Here is an 18026-nt window from a genome sequence, read left to right as displayed (position 1 = left end):
TTGGAGTTCCATGTTAGGAGTGACATTTGCATTCAAACGATAAATGTGCTTATGAGAAAAGACTCTTGATTTCTCGGTTCAGGGACTCTGAACATGTTCCTCACCTGGGGTGGAGGGGCAGCGGGCTAGTTCATGAGTCCCTCCTACTCTCCAACCACTGAATGTTTGTGGGTATGTATGAGGTTTTCTGGGAAAACTGGTTACAGCTTTCATCAGATTCTGAAAGGGGTCTTTTGTCTTCACAGCCCCATTGCCACCCCTAAAATGGAAGTCTTCAAAGTAAGCATTTTCTCGGAGTCAGGCCTGCTGAAGATTGTAATGGATTTCATTTGCATTTTGAAAAGATGTTCTAGGACCCAATTTTTCTCTTCCTTTCCTGACCTCCTTGAAATCAGTAATCTGGAGAGAGTCTTAGGCTCAGAGCAGGATAAGAAATGCAGTTATCCCGGAGAGAATCCAAATACTTGGGAAGAAAAAAAATAAAGATAGCAAGGGCTTTGCAAAAACATTTTCTAGCTGTTCTGAAAATTATGGGACAGGGAGTAAGATGTCATAGATGTCAGACGCACCCCAGGAAGATGTCGGCTGCAGTAATGCACATGTGCACACACCACACACCCATGAGACAGCGGTGGAACTTGCAGAAATACAGTCTCTGACTCAGCGGGTCTGGGCTAGGCCCGGCCCTCTGCATTTCTAACACAATCCTGGGTGGTGCCCATACCACTGGGCCAGAGGCCACAGTCTGAGCAGCGAGGTCTTGGAAGATAAATAAAGGAGATGCAGACAGATCAAAGTCAGAGGGACAGTGCTCAGATTTCCTCTCACCATTGGCGTCTGATACCAGGCAGGTGTCAGCAGTGTAGGCAGCTTGCTTTTCTTTTTTGAGGGTGTCATCTGAAAAAGAAGCTGTGCGCACACCCATGATCATCCAGGGTACTGTGCTCTCACTCCCTGCCGGCCCCAGAGCCACACCTGGGTGGACACCCGGGTAGGAAGAGGGCCCCATGTTCCTGGGTTAATCTCCCACATCTGTGTATGTGGTTAGGAGACTTCCCATTGCCCCAAGACCCCTCTGGGAGTGTTTTGCCAGAATTTTCCTGGATATTTATCTAATTCAAGGCAGACCTGGAACATCGCATTCAGGCAGGCATTTTTCATTTGAGTGGGGTCACTGTGGTTTTCTTTATGAAAAGGTCTCAAACCACCCTGCTAGGACATTTGGTCCCCTACACCGTCTGCTTTTCTCCTGAAACCCGCCTAGCCTGGGCCCCCACGTACTTGCAGCAATGCTGGCGGGGGAGGCAGTGAAGACCTTCCCGCTGTCCTTGGTCATGATCAGCAGCTCCATCTCCTTCTTGGCCGGTGTGTTGTCTTTCTCCAGGATCAGGAATTTACAGTCCTTGTGCAAGAGATCCTCATTCTGGACATTTGTGGTGCAGGCTGACAAGGAAAGGAGCCGGTGAGGAGGAGGACAAGGGAGAGAGGGAAGAAATGAGCCAAAGAGGAAGGAGGAGGAAGACAAGAGGGGAGAGGGGAAGAGAGAGGTGAGCAGGTACCTCTGAGGGTCCCCAGCATCCTAGGGACCAAAGGCACCCTCCCCTGCCCAGGTAGCCATCAGGAGGTCAATGCCGGAAGCACTTGGGCAGCAGGCCTATGATGCTGCCTCCCCACCTGGACAGGGCCACAAGCCCCTTGCCAGGAAGGCACTCCTTGAATTAACGTGGCAGGTTCATTTCTATCCTTCAGCCTCAAGTGTTACCATCTGGGGGGCTCCTCCTGGAGCACCCGGCCTAATATACACACACTCCTATCTCTAGCATGCCATCTATTTCTTCCAGCAGGTGTTATTTCCCATCATCCTTTCATGTACTTTATCTACTGGGTCTACCTGCCTCCTCTGTGGCAGTGGGCAGCCTGGGAATCTAGTCTGCCTCGTTCGTGCCTGTACTCTGGGCACCAAGAAGAGCGTCCCTCTCATACAAAGCAGGTGCTCAGTGAACCTTTTTTGAATCAGCTAATTATTAAATGGAAGGAAACAACGGGATCAGAGCAGTGGAGGAAAGAACCCACTGGGTGCGGAGAGCATAAGTTGATAAAGATCCTATTGAAAGTGCTTGTGGGGCAGTGGCTGCTTCTGAGGGGCTCCCTTGTTCTTACACTGGGTGACACGTAACAGGAGCAGGCCGGGGGCTTCCAGATATTGGTGGGGACTGGCAGGTAAATGCCTGGCCCAAGGCAGGTGCAGAAGGTGGAGCTCTCTGCCCCACCCCTGGCACCCTGGGCCAGGAAAGCCAAGGTAGGGTCAGGGGCACATACATCCCTGCTCTGTCTTAGCAACAGAGATGCCTTTGGGGTGAGTCACATTTGCAGACCTCAGAGCAGCAATGGATCATCTCTCCTCTCATATAGCAGGTGTCACTGTGGAGCACTTCTCCTTCCGCACAGGCCTGCCCTCAGCAGCTGGGGATAGCTCTCACCTGCAGAGGTGGACACACCAGTGCTCACAACGGCAGGGCTCTGGGGCAGGTTTTTCTTCATACCATACGCTGCAAGAAAGGAACCACTGAGTGAGCAGGGCCAGCATGGGAAGGCAGCTCCATGAAACTTAGAAGCAGCCTGACCAGCCCTAGTGGCCAGGTAGCCTCCACAGGTGAGAGGAAGAAGACAGTAAGAATAAGAAATAAAATGACTACTAATTATGAAGGTAACTCTCCAGCCACAAGGACAGCAATGAGTTTAGATGAAACTTCCTTTGGTCTAATCCTCATCCTTTTAGGACTGTTCCATAACTCCACCTCCTCCATGAAGGCCTCCCAGCATCCTTCCCCTTCGGAACTCTATAACCCTAACACCGGCTCTGCATAACTGGACTCCTGTGGTCTTATAGAATGCCCAGTTTTTTCATGTGTAATAGTCTTTCTACTCCAAGTAGACAGTAAGTAAGTTGAGGGCAAAGACGAAGGTTCACATCTCTTCTGCTCCCCTTCCCAGGTGTGCACAGGGGGTGCACCATGAAATCAGTAAGATGATCAATTTACAGTGACAAGGAACTCCCAGAAACTGCAGTGAGACAGCGATATACAGGTGACACTCCACAGCAATGTGGTTTTTCCTGTGGTTTTTCTCATGTCTGAGCCAGCAAATGCAGAGGCTGGCATCTCTAGGTTGGGAGATAGGGGGCTATTTCTTTGGTGGGAAAGGTTGACTGATTTTTTTTGAGACATTTGGGTCCTTCCAATTCAGTTGCTGGAAAGGGACATTGTGAGGTATAGCTGCAAAGGGGCGTTCCTCCCTGGGTGGAAGCTCCACACCTCAGCTACAGACCTGTGGAGGCGGTGGCCGTGCTGTGGGACAGGGTGGACGAGCTGGGTGCCAGGTTGTTCTGCATGCCAAACACTGTGAAAGCAATGGAGGACAGGTGAGTGCGGGGGGCGGGGGAGAGGGAGGCGCCCCCAAAATCATTTCCACGATAAAGGTCTTGGCACAGGACAGATTCCCCAGCTTTCTCAGGGACATGGGGACGCCCCATCTCCCATCAGAGGCCAAAAGCTACCAGCACTTCCAAGTATTGGGTAGTTAGGGCCACGCAACACAAGAGCACTAATTTGCACAGGGTCTGACAGATTTCTCTGTATCCCAGGATGGATGGACTTACTTACTTACTTTCTTTCTTTCTATCTATATATTTATTTAAAAGATTTTATTTACTCATGAGAGACAGAGACACAGAGAGAGACAGAGATGGGGTGGGGAGGGCTGGGTAGAGGGAGAAGCAGGCTCCATGCAGGGAGCCCAATGTGGGACTTGATCCTGAGACTCCAGGACTATGCCCCAGGCCGAAGGCAGGCACTAAACTGCTGAGCCACCCAGGGATCTCCTGTATCCCAGGACTTTTAAAAACATCCCTGGGGTCTGGCACCTGGGTGGCTCAGTAGGTTAAGTGTCTGACTCTTGGTCCCAGCTCAGGTCTTGATCTCTGGGTGGTGAGTTCAAGCCCCATGTTGGGCTCCATGCTGGGTGTGGAGCCTACTTTAAAAAGAATATCCCAGGGGTCCCTGTTTGCACCCTGGGGTGCCCCGATGTACAGTGGGGGACTGTGGGCATAGGACACAGACACAGAGGGGACTGACCTGGAATATCCCTGGTTTCCCCTTGAACACTTCCTTCTTGAGACTCAGATACATAAAAACTCCCCTAACCCCCATTACAATTTCAGAGACTGGCTATTGGTTTTTAAATAACGTGTAGAAGCTCATTCCTCCCATCAACAGCTTTTCTTATTCTATCCTCGCTAGTGTTTGGGGCACAGATCATGGATCCAAGATCAGCCCACCTTCCTGAGTCAGGACTTTGCAAAGCAGAATGACAAAGGCAGAAGGAATGAAACATGAACCTGGTGTATTCTGGGTTTGGTGGAGCTCAAGTTAATTGGAGGTATGAAATGAGAATGCTACATTCGCACTTGTGGATATACCAGCCAAGAAAATAAAGAAGGCCCACAGCATTATATTTATTAATCACAGTAACATAGAAGGCAGAGTCCTTAAAGAAAAAAAGTGGGCTGTAACATTTACATAATAGGCAGTTATATAACGAAACCGTGAATACAGATTTCTTTAAAATGGTCATCTTTGCCTTGGGAACTAATCAGTAAAATTGAGCCCTGAACCAACTACAATATTTATAAAAAGATCTAAAGTAAGATCCTTTTCACATAACAATACTTTCTACCTGAGAAATGTCTGGAGCGCTGACTCAGCCCCTTTGCTTCCACTTCTCCATGGCTCACAGAAAAGAAAGGGACCAGCCCAGGGCAAGCAGGTAAGTGAGGCCTGTGGCCCCTCAGCCTTTGACCTGGCCACGGGCCGAGCTCTACCTGCAACCGGCAGGCAGCCCCTGGGCCCTGCTTCTGCGTCCCTCTGCGCGCTGAGCAAAGTCTTCAAGCTCATCGGCAGAAAGGACATTTATGTGGAAACCATTCTGTTTTCCTCAGCAGGAGGGAGCATCAGTTTTTCTTCTTCTTTATAAGATTTATTTATTTAAGAGGGAGAGAAAGAGAATGAGCGGGGGGAGTGGCAGGCAGAGGGAGAAGGAGACTCCCTGCTGAGCAGGGAGCCTGACTCAGGACTTGATCCCAGGACCCTGAGATCAGGGCCAGAGCCAAAGGCAGAAGCTCAACTGACTGAGCCACCCGGGTGCCTACATCACTGACTTTTTAAGTGAATGTTTCAGAAAAGGCAACACAAGCTGGCGTATACTGACCTGAGGAGCAGGTGCTGACCCCGGGGTGCAGTGTGGAAGAGCCAGACGTCATGTTATTTGGAACTCCGAAGACTGCAGGGGAGGAGGAAGGCTGGTGAGAGGGATGTCCAGTCCAGAACGGAGGGGGGGGGGGGGTGGCAATAGAAGGAAGGAATGGCAGAGCTACATTTTTAGGTTTTGTTAAATTTCTGGTTTTAGGAAAATCTTGAGCTCTTGCCTTGTAGCAAAGAACCAAATGGTCTGTGGTGTGCCTTGGGTCATAGCCAAGGGATGGTCACAGGGCAGTGGCCTCAGGTGGACACAGGGTCCAGCCAAAGGCCCTCTTGTTAGTCACCACTTTGCAGAGAAGGCATCTGAAGCCCAGAGAAGTTAGTTGACTTACTCAAGGTCACAGTGTATCCATGTGGAGTGAAACTAGGTTCTTTAGATCTGTTTTCATGTTCTTTCTTCTGATACATTGTGCTAGATAGTCCTCCCAAAATAAACACCTTGGAGACTGAACTGAGTTGGAGTTCCAGTGGAAAAATCTTGGGATGCTAGGCCACAGAAAGCCCCCCAGGGAAGGCCATGGTCGGGGGTCAACACCAGAGAGGTCATATTCAGCTCCAGGCAAAGGTGCACGCACGAGGTTCAGGTAGGAGGGGAAGCACATACCCGATCCTGCAGAATAGGCGTTGGTGTTGAGGAGGGATGAGCTCTGGGTTGTCACGTTGTTGTGATAGGTCCCCATGGAGGACCCTGCCGGCAAGGTGGAAGACCACATGTGGGAGGGAAGGTTGGCATCCAAGATGGTGGCATCATAGGTGCCAGACACTGGAATCAGAGAGGCACACCCACACCCCAGTGAGAGGCAAATCGGCACTCTGTGCTAGGGTAACCCTCTCGGGTTGGTTTGCCAGCACTTTCTTGGGTTTAGCCCCGTATCCCATGACCTGGAAACTCCCTTATTCCAGGGAAGCTGGTTGGGCCACTTCCATCTGAAACCTTGGAGCTGGTGAAAACTTGATCTCCTGTATTAGAAATTTTTACTGGCTCTTGGAGAAATTTGAAGTAGGTCAGTTTTGCTCTGGAGTCTGCCCATTTTTCCAAGATCCGCTCCCCATCTCCTGGTGTGCTGGTGTGGTAGGGACCAGTGGGCTCTCTATGTGCTGCTGATTCCACCTTCACAGATGCCAGGGGAATAGCAAATCCCATGTAGAATTCCAGGCACACACATGGCAGGCACAGCTAGAAAATGCCTTTGTCTGAGACCACACTGCACCAGGGCAGTCTTTCCTGGCTAAGCACTCCATAAACATTCCTATGTGCTGACCAGGCCCAAGAGCCACTCTGCCCCCAGGAGGGGGCTTTGGTGCACCTTCAGATCTGAAGCCAATTCTTCCTCTTCATATACAAGCAGAGTTGGCTCCGCAGGTCATAAAAACCGCCCCGAGGCTTGGTTTTAGATTTATTAAATAAGAGAAAGATCACAATCTCAAGGTGTTTTTTTTTCCCTCCAGGAGTGAAAGACAGAAAAATTCACAGCGAAAAAAAAAATTCATAGCACAACTGGCTTCTTTCTTCATCTCCCTCTGAGGATCTACTTATTCATCTTTCTGCCTCCCAGAGAACCCAGCTTTCTTGGCAGGCATGTGATCTAGGAGTGCTTCCCAACACTCATCCTACTTGACTACGTTCTCCTGGTTATCTTCTTGACTTCCCCCAGAGGCCTTCACCTCTGCGAGTGGCCGTGTCTCCCCGTCTATTGTTTCCCCTCAGTGCTTGGTACTTGGCATAGAGGAGGCACATAATATTCACTGAATAAATGAATGAAAATACTACAGTCATCCCCAGGATTCTTCATTTGGGGACCCAGGCCAACATATTCCCAAGAGAGGTCAAGAATGTCCTGGGAGAGAATCTCTCAGATCTAGAGCCCAGCTACATGCTCATAGGATGGTGGACCAGACAGGGTGAAGCCCACATGGTCATGCGACACGAAGAGTGAATGCTTAATACTCTGCGGGGTCTCTGCTGCAACCTGGAAGGCCTGCTGGGGTATGGCTAAGTTCCTGGGCCAGGGCAAATCTGCCGCCTTGTTCCCTTCCCTCCACTGCAGCGTGGGCCACAGGACTTACCCGACTGGGAGCTTGCCGTCACCATTTTGGTCTCCACCGTGCCTTTCTTGGGGATGGGTAGTGTGTTGGAGGAATTCCGGGTGGGACTCACACTTGCTGATCGGCTCCCTTTGAGCAAACGCTTAACATCATCCAATTCCGTCCCTGCAAAATCATCCCCATGTTTTCCATTAGGCTCAGGATTCCTTTCTGAGTCCCGTGGCAGCAGGGGGAACATTAGTGGTATTCTGAATATGAGGGGAGATGGCATCTGCTTCCCATGCTGGGATATTTTTGGTCAGCCTTATAATTTTTGCATTTTATCAATTTATAGCACTCATCAACCTGGCACTTCATAATATTAATGGCCTCATAAATACAGAGTCTCCACGGTGAGGTCCTCAGTATATATCTCCTAATTAGACCTCATCAGGCACCACAGGGATAATTCTGTGGCTGGAAGACCCTGTCATCCTAGATTGGGGGACTCGGGGATTTACATCCAGGATGGTGAGAGAACCAGATCCCTTGAAAGAAATGGTTTAACAGTGGTCTCCTCCCCTCCCAGGATACCTTGAATGTCAGGTCCCTGACCTTCGTGCTCTGCAGTGTCATGAGGAATTTGTGGTCCATAATCCCTTAATAGTATGCTGCTTTTGTGTGAGTTCAAGTCCATTTGGCCACTATTGTAGCCAGGGTCACCGAGGGATACAAGTTCCCTGTGCCTCCCTATGTGGCAAGTAGGAGAAGAGGGAAACATCCTACGAGGGCAGTGCCTCAGAGACGGACAGGTTTGCACACAGCACGTGCTGGAGGACTGCCCAGGCACCCCCTTCCCCGAAAGCTCCAATCTCTGGCTCAGCCCCACCCAGCCTGGAAAAGTTCTGGGGAGATAGCCTCAGACCCCATGGCCCAGGGCACGGAGCTGTCTGGGCCAGCCCCAGTCTCTGATTCCTGAGCTAACCAACCTGGCTCTTTGTCCTCTTACTCTTTGTACTTGGCTCCCGTCCTATCAGTTGGGTTCATTTCAAAATGTCATATAACCCTCTAATAAGAACAACCAGAACAAACTCTCAAACTCTCATACTCCGCTTACTTCTGACTCTTCCTAAGCTTATGTATCCTATCAGGTACCCCCCTGTTCCTTTTCCTTTGGCCACACTGAACATTCCTCCAATGTCTGAGCATATGTTCCTCAGATATCTCACACCAGCTCATCCTATGGACCCTTCAGGCTCCTTTCACGGGACACTGTTTCTTCAGCTCCCTGACAGGTCATGGGTGGTTGGTTTACTATCTTTCTATTAGCAGCAGGGAGCGTGAGTTATTCAGCTCCTGACCCTGGCACCTTGTCCAGGGTCCCTCTCACAGAAGGCCTTCAACATGTTTTAGGATTGAGTGCACATACATGTGCAGTAGTGACCCTGGATTCCTGGATCCTTTGTTTTCAGACAGACAGTGACCACTTACATCGGGTAGATGGGGACGCACTCTGCAGTCGAACTCGGATTTCACTCTCTGTACAAGGGAAGAGACAGAGAAGGTGTAAGTGGAGGATCTTGGATCACAGTGCCTGACCCTGAGCTCTGAGCACCAGAAAGAAATTTGGGCTGCTCTGAGATCTGTGTCCTGGGACCAGGAAACATCAGTATACTCAGAGCAAGTGCTGCTTAGAAAGAGGGGTCCTGCAATGAAACGCTGGGACACCTGCACCCCAATGTTTATAGCAGCAATGTCCACGATAGCCAAACTGTGGAAGGAGCCTCGGTGTTCATTGAAAGATGGATAAAGAAGATGTGGTTTATGTATACAATGGAATATTCCTCAGCCATTAGAAACGACAAATACCCACCATTTGCTTCGACGTGGATGGAACTGGAGGGTATTATGCTGAGTGAAATAAGTCAATCGGAGAAGGACAAACATTATATGGTCTCATTCATTTGGGGAATATAAATAATAATGAAAGGGAATAAAGTGGAAAGAAGAAAAAAATATGTGGGAAATATCAGAAAGGGAGACAGAACATGAGAGACTCCTAACTCTGGGAAACGAACTAGGGGTGGTAGAAGGGGAGGTGGGCGGGGGGTGGGGGTGACTGGGTGGTGGGCACCGAGGTGGGCACTTGACGGGATGAGCACTGGGTGTTATTCTGTATGTTGACAAATTGAACACCAATAAAAAATAAATTTATTAAAAAAAAAAAAAAAAGAAAGAGGGATCCTCTCCCCATGCCCCAACCTGACCACTGCATACCTCCTGATGCCTGGAGATGCTCTGATGAGATCACAGCTGAGCCCAGAGGCTTGATCACCATCAGCAATGACTGGCCCCCTTCTCACTGCTCATCCCCCAGCTGCTCTAACCAAGCTACTCTCCTGCCCTCTGGGTCTCTGATACACGAAAGAGAATTCTAAAACTCATACCATTTACTTAGCCACTTTGGCTTCCTATGGGCAGTAAACAGGTGGTTTCACATGATCTGTTAGCTTCAGCTGGGCCACTGACATCTTTTGACTATCAGCCTAAAGTTGTGAGTGCTTGGTATGTTCCTAAATTTCAAGTTACTGATGCAAGAAGGCCCCTGGAAGTCTAGAGTAATCACTGAGAGCTACTGGAGCCCATGAAGAAGTCTGCCTTCAGCACAGCCCAGACATGCTGCTCTTCCCCACCCTCACCAGATTCATCTGGGGGCATGGGGGCAGCTCTCCCCAGGATCTCATTTCCCTCCTAGAGCCTTATCTGTGGGCAGATGTGCAGAGTACCAAGCTGTCATGGAGCCCTCTGTCCCCTGGAATAATTTGAAAAAGAAGGGCTTTGGCTCATTTCTCGCTGCATGAAGGCAATTACAGTATATCTTATTAAAGTCAGCCAGGATACTATAAGTGAAACCACATGTGGTGCCAGTGTCTTCACAATCCACAGAACAAACCACTCCCAGGTGGTTACCATGTGTTTTTATCCTCCCTTCCACTTGCATGTTAAATCACTGCCAAAAACTACCCTTCCCATCCTGATGGGGCCAGAGAAAGAGTTCCAGGATGTTGTAAGCTCCTTGAAGACACCAACCATACCTTAGTCATTCTTCTCTACTCCTTCCATTTTCTGGCTCAAGGCTGGGCACACACATTAGATGCTCAGAAAACACTTGTTGAATGAACTGAACCCAGCAACAGAGCTTACCTCGTGTTTGGCTCCTTCCTCTGGTTGAAGAAGATGCTGAGGAGCAAAGAGAAGTAATCTTAGGCATATAAGAGGTGACATGCTAGATAATTTTGACCTGGAAGGGGATCTATTTGAGTGGGGGTAAGAGATTGTTTTCATTGTGCGTTTATATCCAGATGGGAGCCTTCCTCTATGTCTCTGCTAATGCTTTGTAAAGGACTCCAAAGTGAATACTTGCCTGCCTTCTTCCTGGAGCTCAAGCCCTGAGCATCTCACTTCCTACCTGGTGGCCCCAACTGGAAACTGAGCCAGCAGCTCTGTTTCAGGACAAAATGACGGAATGTGTCCATGTGGAGGCCTCCACCTGGCTTCCCTATTTCCATCATTTGCCCACAGTGAACTCAACCACCTGAATTTGATGGTGGACGCTTAATAATGATGACCACATAGCCAAAAGGGAGAGCAAGTTTTGCAAGGCTCCGATGCACATAGGGTATTAGCTAGATGAATGTTAAGTTAACTCACACTTAGAGTATTAACTAACATGATTGATCATTTGGAAGCCTAGTCATTGGCGCTGGCTGTCTATGCTGATCAAATACATTAAAAAAAAAAAAAAAACCTCAAACAAACAAACTGAAAAACTAGCCATATCTTCCCTTTAGCTTTTTGTTAGAGACTGCCTTGGTCTTCCTGCTATAAGCAAATAAGTAAAATTATGGTCACTGTACAATGATCATATCAGTTCATTTGTACAGTGAGAATCCAAGAACATGGATCACTAACTTAAGGTCAAGTGAAGAGACAGCCTAGGGTTTCCCTTGGCATAAAATGTGCCCCAAGGGCAGCCAGCTGTAGCAGAGGCGCCAGGATGTTTGGTATTTCTGCATTTGAATGCCTGCTCCTCTTTGCTAGGAGGTCTCTGTGCATCCAGTGGAAGGAAAAATCCTACAATTGTTGTTTGGCTTTGGAGGCTTCTCTGCCCAAGCCTGAGCCTTGTGTGAATAACTTGCCATTTTAGTTGTGTCAGGAGCAATGGCTAACGACAATAAGTTAAAGGTGCTTCAGGATAAAGAGCAAGGGAAAAACTGGTCAGCAGAGGTCAAAGTCCTTTAGAAGAATCCATGTAACTCACTGTATCTCCCTACACCCCCCAAGGCATTTTTCCCAGTGCACCTGATTGGTTCCTCTAGAAAATAAGGAAGGGACCTACCGAACTCCTTCCGAGGATACTCTGGAGAAGAGTTGCCACTGGAGCTCCCTGCAGAGCAAGAAAACACTTAGTACATATGGCCACAGAAATCTGGGGCTTCCGACGGGAGGTGTGCAGAGCCCCCGCAGCCTGGCGTCCAGGAGGATGGTAGGTGCCCTGCAGCAGGCTCGCTCTATGAAATAGGACACACCTGCTGGACACAGTTGTGGGAATTCATTCTGATCACTGATCTACTTCAGATGGCAAAGGGTCTGAACGAAGGAAAGCAGGAGGTTTGGTTTTCTTTTTTTGTTTTTAAGGCCTCGACTGAGTCTTCCCTGTATGCTGGTGCAGGTGACCTGTCCCTGGCCAAATAAATATGCTGTCAGCATCAGACTGTCACTGACCTTGTGGAGCTCTTCCCAAATGGGGACCCTTTACAATGAAGGCACCAGCCCCAGGAAGGCCTAAGATCACAGAGCAGCCATGGTGACACAACCCACCTCGCTGCCCCCCTGCCCCATACCCCCTGGTAACTGGTCTTCATCATTTACTGGGGAACCCATACCTCAATCCTGCTTCTCCACCACCACTACCCACTCCTGTTCACTGTCAGGCCCACTTGCTGCCTGGCTCATCTGTTTCCCACTAAATGGCTTCTGCACTCACCAGACACTGCAGAGACTCTAGGGGCCTAGCGAGTGTCCTCCTCCCACCTCCTACTTCTTGCCTTTAGTGCTTTCCCTCACTCAACCAGGTCTCTGCCTGGGTCCTGCTCTCCTGGCCCCCTCAGACTTTTTTTTCTCCTGTGATCTCTGGTTCTTCCTTCCCCTTCATCCCTAACCATCTTTCTTTCTTCCCTTCTGCTTTCAGGCTCCCTTCCTTCAGGACGCATTATTGAGCTTGTCCCCGGGGGACCTCCATCTGGCTTCCCTCCTTTAATCGCTGGCACCACCATGGACCTGTGCTTGCATCCCAGTGGCACGGCCTCCCTCTCCTCCACTCTCCTAATATTTAATCAGTTGTCAAACGTCAATTCCGTCTCACCTCCTGCTCCTTCTTTCCTCTCCCGTTGCCACCACCCTAGTCCCCACCAAGTTTGCCCTAGTCCCTGCCAAGTTTGCCCTTGACTAGAGAGGATCTTTTAACTTGTCACCATGTTCAGCCTCCTTCCTCCCTGTTCTTCCTGCACATGGCTAATTCATTTCTTCTATTTTTTAGAAAGATTTGTTTATTTTATAGAGTGAGCTTGAGAGTGAGTGAGTGCGCACAAGAGGGGCAAAGGGAGAGGGAGAGAGACACTTTAGCAGACTCAGCACCGAGCACAGAGCCTGAGGAGGGGCTCCATCTCACAACCCTGAGATCGTGACCTGAACTGAAACCAAGAGTCAGACGCTTAGCAACTGTACCACCCAGGTGCCCCTCACATCTAATTCATTTAAGAGTTGTTAGAGAGGAAGAGTTTCCTCTACCCTTCAAGACCTTTCTAGCTGGGCTGAGAATCAAACTGACATAAGACAAATTACCCAGAGAAAGGAGAAAATCAGATTTAGTTTTGTACATACAGGGAATCCACAAAGACATGGAAATTCCAGAGACAGGCAACATGATGCTCCTGTGAGCTGAGGAGAGGGTTAGGGGCCTGAGGATACAAAGGATAGAAAGACCATTAGGGGGAAGGTGAGAAATGATGGTTGGGAAACAAAAATTGCCTCATGTAGGTAAGTGTTTTAGGTAAGGGAATCTTCTTGGTATAAACAGGCATTTGAGGGAGAGGTAAAGTGCTTTTTCCCAAATCTGCTGGGTTTTGACTGTTTATAACTCAAAATAATGTTCATGCCAAAATGGCCCATCTTGGGCAGCCTGCCCTTGGCCCCTACTGTGTCCACTAAGGTGTTCCACACAGCGTTAAACACATGGTAGGTATGTGGTCAAATACTAAAAGGATGAATGAATAAGAGGGCAAGTACATAAATAAAATCTCTAAGTCTGTAAAAGAAATGAAACTGCTGTGGAAAACAAGGCAGAAGGAATGTAGATAAAATTAAATTTCTTATAACCCACAACCTATAACAAATACTTGAGGCAGACAGAGTAGAACATTCCTCCAGAAAGCTTCCAACTGTCTTACTGCCAATGCCTTTCTAGAGGGAAAAACCACCTTAGCTTGACAATAGCCCAGCCTCCAGTATCTTGTGAATCTACTTTAGCACTGAAAATCCTTTTGGAACTTCCCTTTGTCTTTACTTCCCAACCCCAAGTATATAATTTGATCACCCATCACAATCCCAGGGTAGCAGCTCTTTTTGCCCATGGGTCCTGTCCCCGGGCTATCATAAAACCACCTTTCTGCACCAAAGACTTTTCAAGAATTCTTTCTTTCCTTGAGGCCTGCGGCTCTGGACCCTAACACTCCAAACCACATCTAAGCAAGAGTGAAGAGAAAGGTGAGAGCAGAAACAACTAGACAGGGGTGGCCAATCATTCCATTCTTGAAGGGTGAATGAAGTTATTTGGAGGAGAGAGTAGTTCTCTTCTAAAAATCTGTGGGACTAAGACTCAGTCAGTCAAGTGTTGGACTCTTGATTTTGGCTCAGTTCATGATCTCGGGGTCATGAGATGGAGCCCTGTATGGGCTCCATGCCCAGCGCAGAGATTTTGTCTCTCCTTCTCCCTTTGCCCTTCTTGCCTTGCTCTTGCTCTCTAAAAAAAATAAAATAAAATCTGTGGAACTGATACCTTCGTATGTTCCATGGCGGGTGATGTGAGTTTTCCTTTCAAAGGTGGAGCCTGGTGAGTTGGGCAGAGTGGAGGCAGGGGAATGAGCCCTCCTGTAACTGGAGGTGGAGGCATTGCCTCGTGTGCTTCCACCTGCAAGTGGGGAAAATCAGAAACTCTCAGAGCACTTCGGACTGGCATGCAGTTATATTGATTACCCTTGGGCTGCTTGAAAGAGAAGGGGGCCCAATAGAGGGCCCAGAGGACTTTCAGAGAACAGTGCTGAAAGGGTCCACATGGGCATGCTCAGAAATACGGGGTGGGATCATTGCCACTGCCCTTCCCCAGCTGACCATGGAAGGCAGGCAGGCAGGTGGGCCCTTCATGGACATGGCTGCACATGGCAATGGAGAGGCTTTGGCAGGATTTTTCCTGAGGACCTGGCATTTAATTGTAGCTCACTGCTGGATGGACCAGAGTACAATCCAACATGGAAGTGTTCCTTGACAGCCAATGGCAACCACTCCTCTTGGTCAACCTGGCTATTTGTGTGTCTTGGGTCTTCTTTTTCAGTGTCAATCTAAGCTGGTTTAAATGGCTTCAGGGGCTATATATGTGCTTGTTTTTTTGTTTTGTTTTGTTTTGCCTTGCTCTGTCTCATTTGGGTTTGAAAGCTACCGGGAAAGAGTGTTTCATTGGGAACAATGGGCCTGTGTTGGATGCTTGCCCAGTGGAAACTCAGTGTGGGATTGTGTGCCACTAGATTCCTCTGAGCAGAGTAACCCAGTTGTTAAGTTTCTTTTATTGTTGTTGTTAATGCAAATTGTAAACCCTCTTGTGTGCACACCCTTCCCTAAAAGAATTGGCTTAAAGAGTGATTCAGTGGGAAAGGAGCCACCTCCCTGTGAAGCATTCTTGATTGTTGTTATTTATATTGGGGACTTAATGAAAATTGATCCCATCCTAAGTTAGCAGGCTTCTTAAGTAAGCAGGCTTCGAATGTGACTAATTTGAAAGTATCACCTTGGCTGGGATGTGTGTCAGTAATATAGCAATTTGGGGCATTTGGAATGGATGACAAGCAGTTGTGACCATCCCACTCCTTGTAGGACACCCCCCCCCCCGAAATGTTCTCCCCCAATCCCTCCCACCAGCAGGCACTTACTTGAGTTTATGTAGCCACTGCTGCCATGTGTCAGGCTGTGCTTCTCCAGCCGGCTCCCTCCACTAAGAGAGCCTGTTTTAGCATAGCCGTTGCTGGTTCCCCCTTCTGCAGGAACAAGAAGCAGATGACAATTTATGGGTGGAGTCATGCCAGGGGGTCCCTTCCTCCTAGGCTGTGGAGACTACCCCTGGCTTATCTCCTACCACCCAGTTGGTTTGGGGTCCCTTTACAGGTGCAAGCTGCCATACTCTCATTTATTTGGTTTTGATAGAAATGTCAAGAGCAAATATTCCACCCAATTTAATAGGAAAGTCTTCTGGGTGGAGCACAGCAAGATGCTCATTAGTAAAACGTAAGTATTAGAAAAGACAGCTGAGTGATAAAAAGCTCTGTGAGGCCAGGACATGGGTTGGGCTTGCTTTTTTGACATCGCCTGGTCAGTGCCACAGACATGGCAGTCACTAGACCTGTTGAGGGGGTGAGTGACTGCTCTGTGTTGCTGGCCTTCCATGTGGCAGCCCGTCAAGCTCTGACCTCTTGTCCCTATCTTCTGCAAGCCAGGCTTCTTGGGAGGTGCAGGGGTATAGCTTTAGGGCTTGGTTCTCTAACACAGAATCCACTAAACCTAAGGACATCCTCAGGAAAAAAGTGGACTGAGACAGAAGCCTGACTGGTGGTTCCCTTCTCCCACCCTGTGCTCAGGCTGGATAAGGTTTCTGATACAAGTGTCCAATCAGGTAAATCTATAGAGACAGAGAGTAGATTCGTGGTTCTAGGGGGCGCTGGGGCGAGGGGCAGCAAAATGGGGAGTGACTGCTAAGGGTCATGAAGTTCCCTTTTGGGTTGATGGAATGTTCTAAAATTAGATTGTTGCAATGGCTGCACAACTCTGTAAATATACTGTGAAAATTAGCAAAAGGAAACCTCTCTAAAGTGAACTGATGCCAGAGGGGGAGGCTGAAAGGGAAGCCATGCCGCTTAAGGTCAATTACAGACCCAACAGAAGAATCCTCAACAGGAAAGAGTCATCAGTGAGAGGCCCCAAAAGGGAAAGATGTACATTGCCTCTCCTACAGGAAATCTACCTCGCCTGCAACTCGGCCAATGAGAAACCATCCATCACCCCGAACTCTTGCTTTTCTCCAATGATCTTTCATTTAAACCACATATCTACAAACATTATATGGTCTCATTCATTTGGGGAATATAAATAATAATGAAAGGGAATAAAGGGGAAAGGAGAAAAAATAAGTGGGAAATATCAGAAAGGGAGACAGAACATGGAAGACTCCTAACTCTGGGAAACGAACTAGGGGTTGTGGAAGGGGAGGAGGGCGGGGGGTGGGGGTGAATGGGTGATGGGCACTGAGGTGGGCACTTGACGGGATGAGCACTGGGTGTTATTCTGTATGTTGGCAAATTGAACACCAATAAAAAATAAATTTATTATTAAAAAAATAAACCACATATCTCAGCTTCCTCTTTCTTCTCCCTAAAATAATTTTCCTCTCCTTTGTTTGTTGGACTTGCCTCTGCTTCTGTCTTAGCTGTTTGTTCCAGGTTGTGATTCTGTGCTATTTTGCTGGTAAAATAACTGGCAGTTTTATTTTTAAGGTTCACAAGGCTAACAATCATTGAATTATATACTTCAAATGGTGGATTTTGTGGTATATCAATTAATGTCAACATAGCTGTTAAAAGAGATTTCAGATATTTTGGAATTGCTCAACTGAAGAGTGAACACCTATGGGAAAGGTTATATGTGGAGTCCTTCGCACATGCCTTACTGAGAAGAAAGCTCTCAATAGTCACTTACTTGGTGGTAAGGATGTAAGTCTTGTGGTTACTGTCTCCGTGATAACTAGAAAAAGACAATAAAAAGATAAAATCTTACATAATGCACTGAGTTCCCTGTATTTTGGCAAGGTCTAACATCTGTCATAGGCTTAGCATCTTAAACTAGGCTCAACATAGATTTTTGTATACTTGTGCTTTATAGTATGGATCTGACCCTCTGTACATGAAAATATGTGCAATAACAATGGGGTTTAATGTACCTGGAAAATATCCTTTTGGAACCAAAAGTAGTCACCCCCTGATTAGAAGGATGACTTCCCTTGGCATCCATGCCTCTCATTTAACAATTAGATCCAGTCCAGACCTAGATTCACCTCTGAAGGAGGACCAAGGCCTCAAGCCAACTCTCAGGTGTGTCGAGCTACACCCTGTCTGCATTGCCCCTTCCAAATGGTCACCCTGTCCAGCTGGGGGCCAGTGCATTATCCTGATTTCACTGTGAAGTGGATAATTACTTTGTGCTTCTTTTTCAACTGGGGATGCCAAAAGGACATAAATCATTCTAACATCTTCAGGATCACCCCTGAGTTGGGGCGTTGTAGGAAGATGGGGAGGGGGTTGGTAAGTC

The 18026-nt window shown here is 48.2% G+C and overlaps 1 protein-coding gene across 2 annotated transcripts in view; it reads right to left on the bottom strand.

Annotated features, from left to right (window-relative positions):
- Positions 1-18026, bottom strand: part of COL17A1 (collagen type XVII alpha 1 chain) — a 51037-nt gene that overhangs the window by 26105 nt on the left and 6906 nt on the right. For both annotated transcript variants that reach the window (XM_041742326.1, XM_041742327.1), the window contains exons 3-15: positions 17418-17462; positions 15602-15706; positions 14458-14589; positions 11740-11787; positions 10545-10580; positions 8832-8879; positions 7383-7526; positions 5920-6078; positions 5266-5337; positions 3328-3399; positions 2481-2549; positions 1282-1443; positions 829-909 (exon numbers count right to left, since the gene is read on the bottom strand). In XM_041742326.1, coding sequence (XP_041598260.1) covers positions 829-909; positions 1282-1443; positions 2481-2549; positions 3328-3399; positions 5266-5337; positions 5920-6078; positions 7383-7526; positions 8832-8879; positions 10545-10580; positions 11740-11787; positions 14458-14589; positions 15602-15706; positions 17418-17462 — 1173 coding nt within the window. The remainder of the gene's footprint in view (positions 1-828; positions 910-1281; positions 1444-2480; positions 2550-3327; positions 3400-5265; positions 5338-5919; positions 6079-7382; positions 7527-8831; positions 8880-10544; positions 10581-11739; positions 11788-14457; positions 14590-15601; positions 15707-17417; positions 17463-18026) is intronic.

This window comes from Vulpes lagopus, chromosome 2, assembly GCF_018345385.1.
Source record: "Vulpes lagopus strain Blue_001 chromosome 2, ASM1834538v1, whole genome shotgun sequence".
Taxonomy (NCBI): domain Eukaryota; kingdom Metazoa; phylum Chordata; class Mammalia; order Carnivora; family Canidae; genus Vulpes; species Vulpes lagopus.
This window is presented reverse-complemented; position numbering and strand designations above follow the sequence as displayed.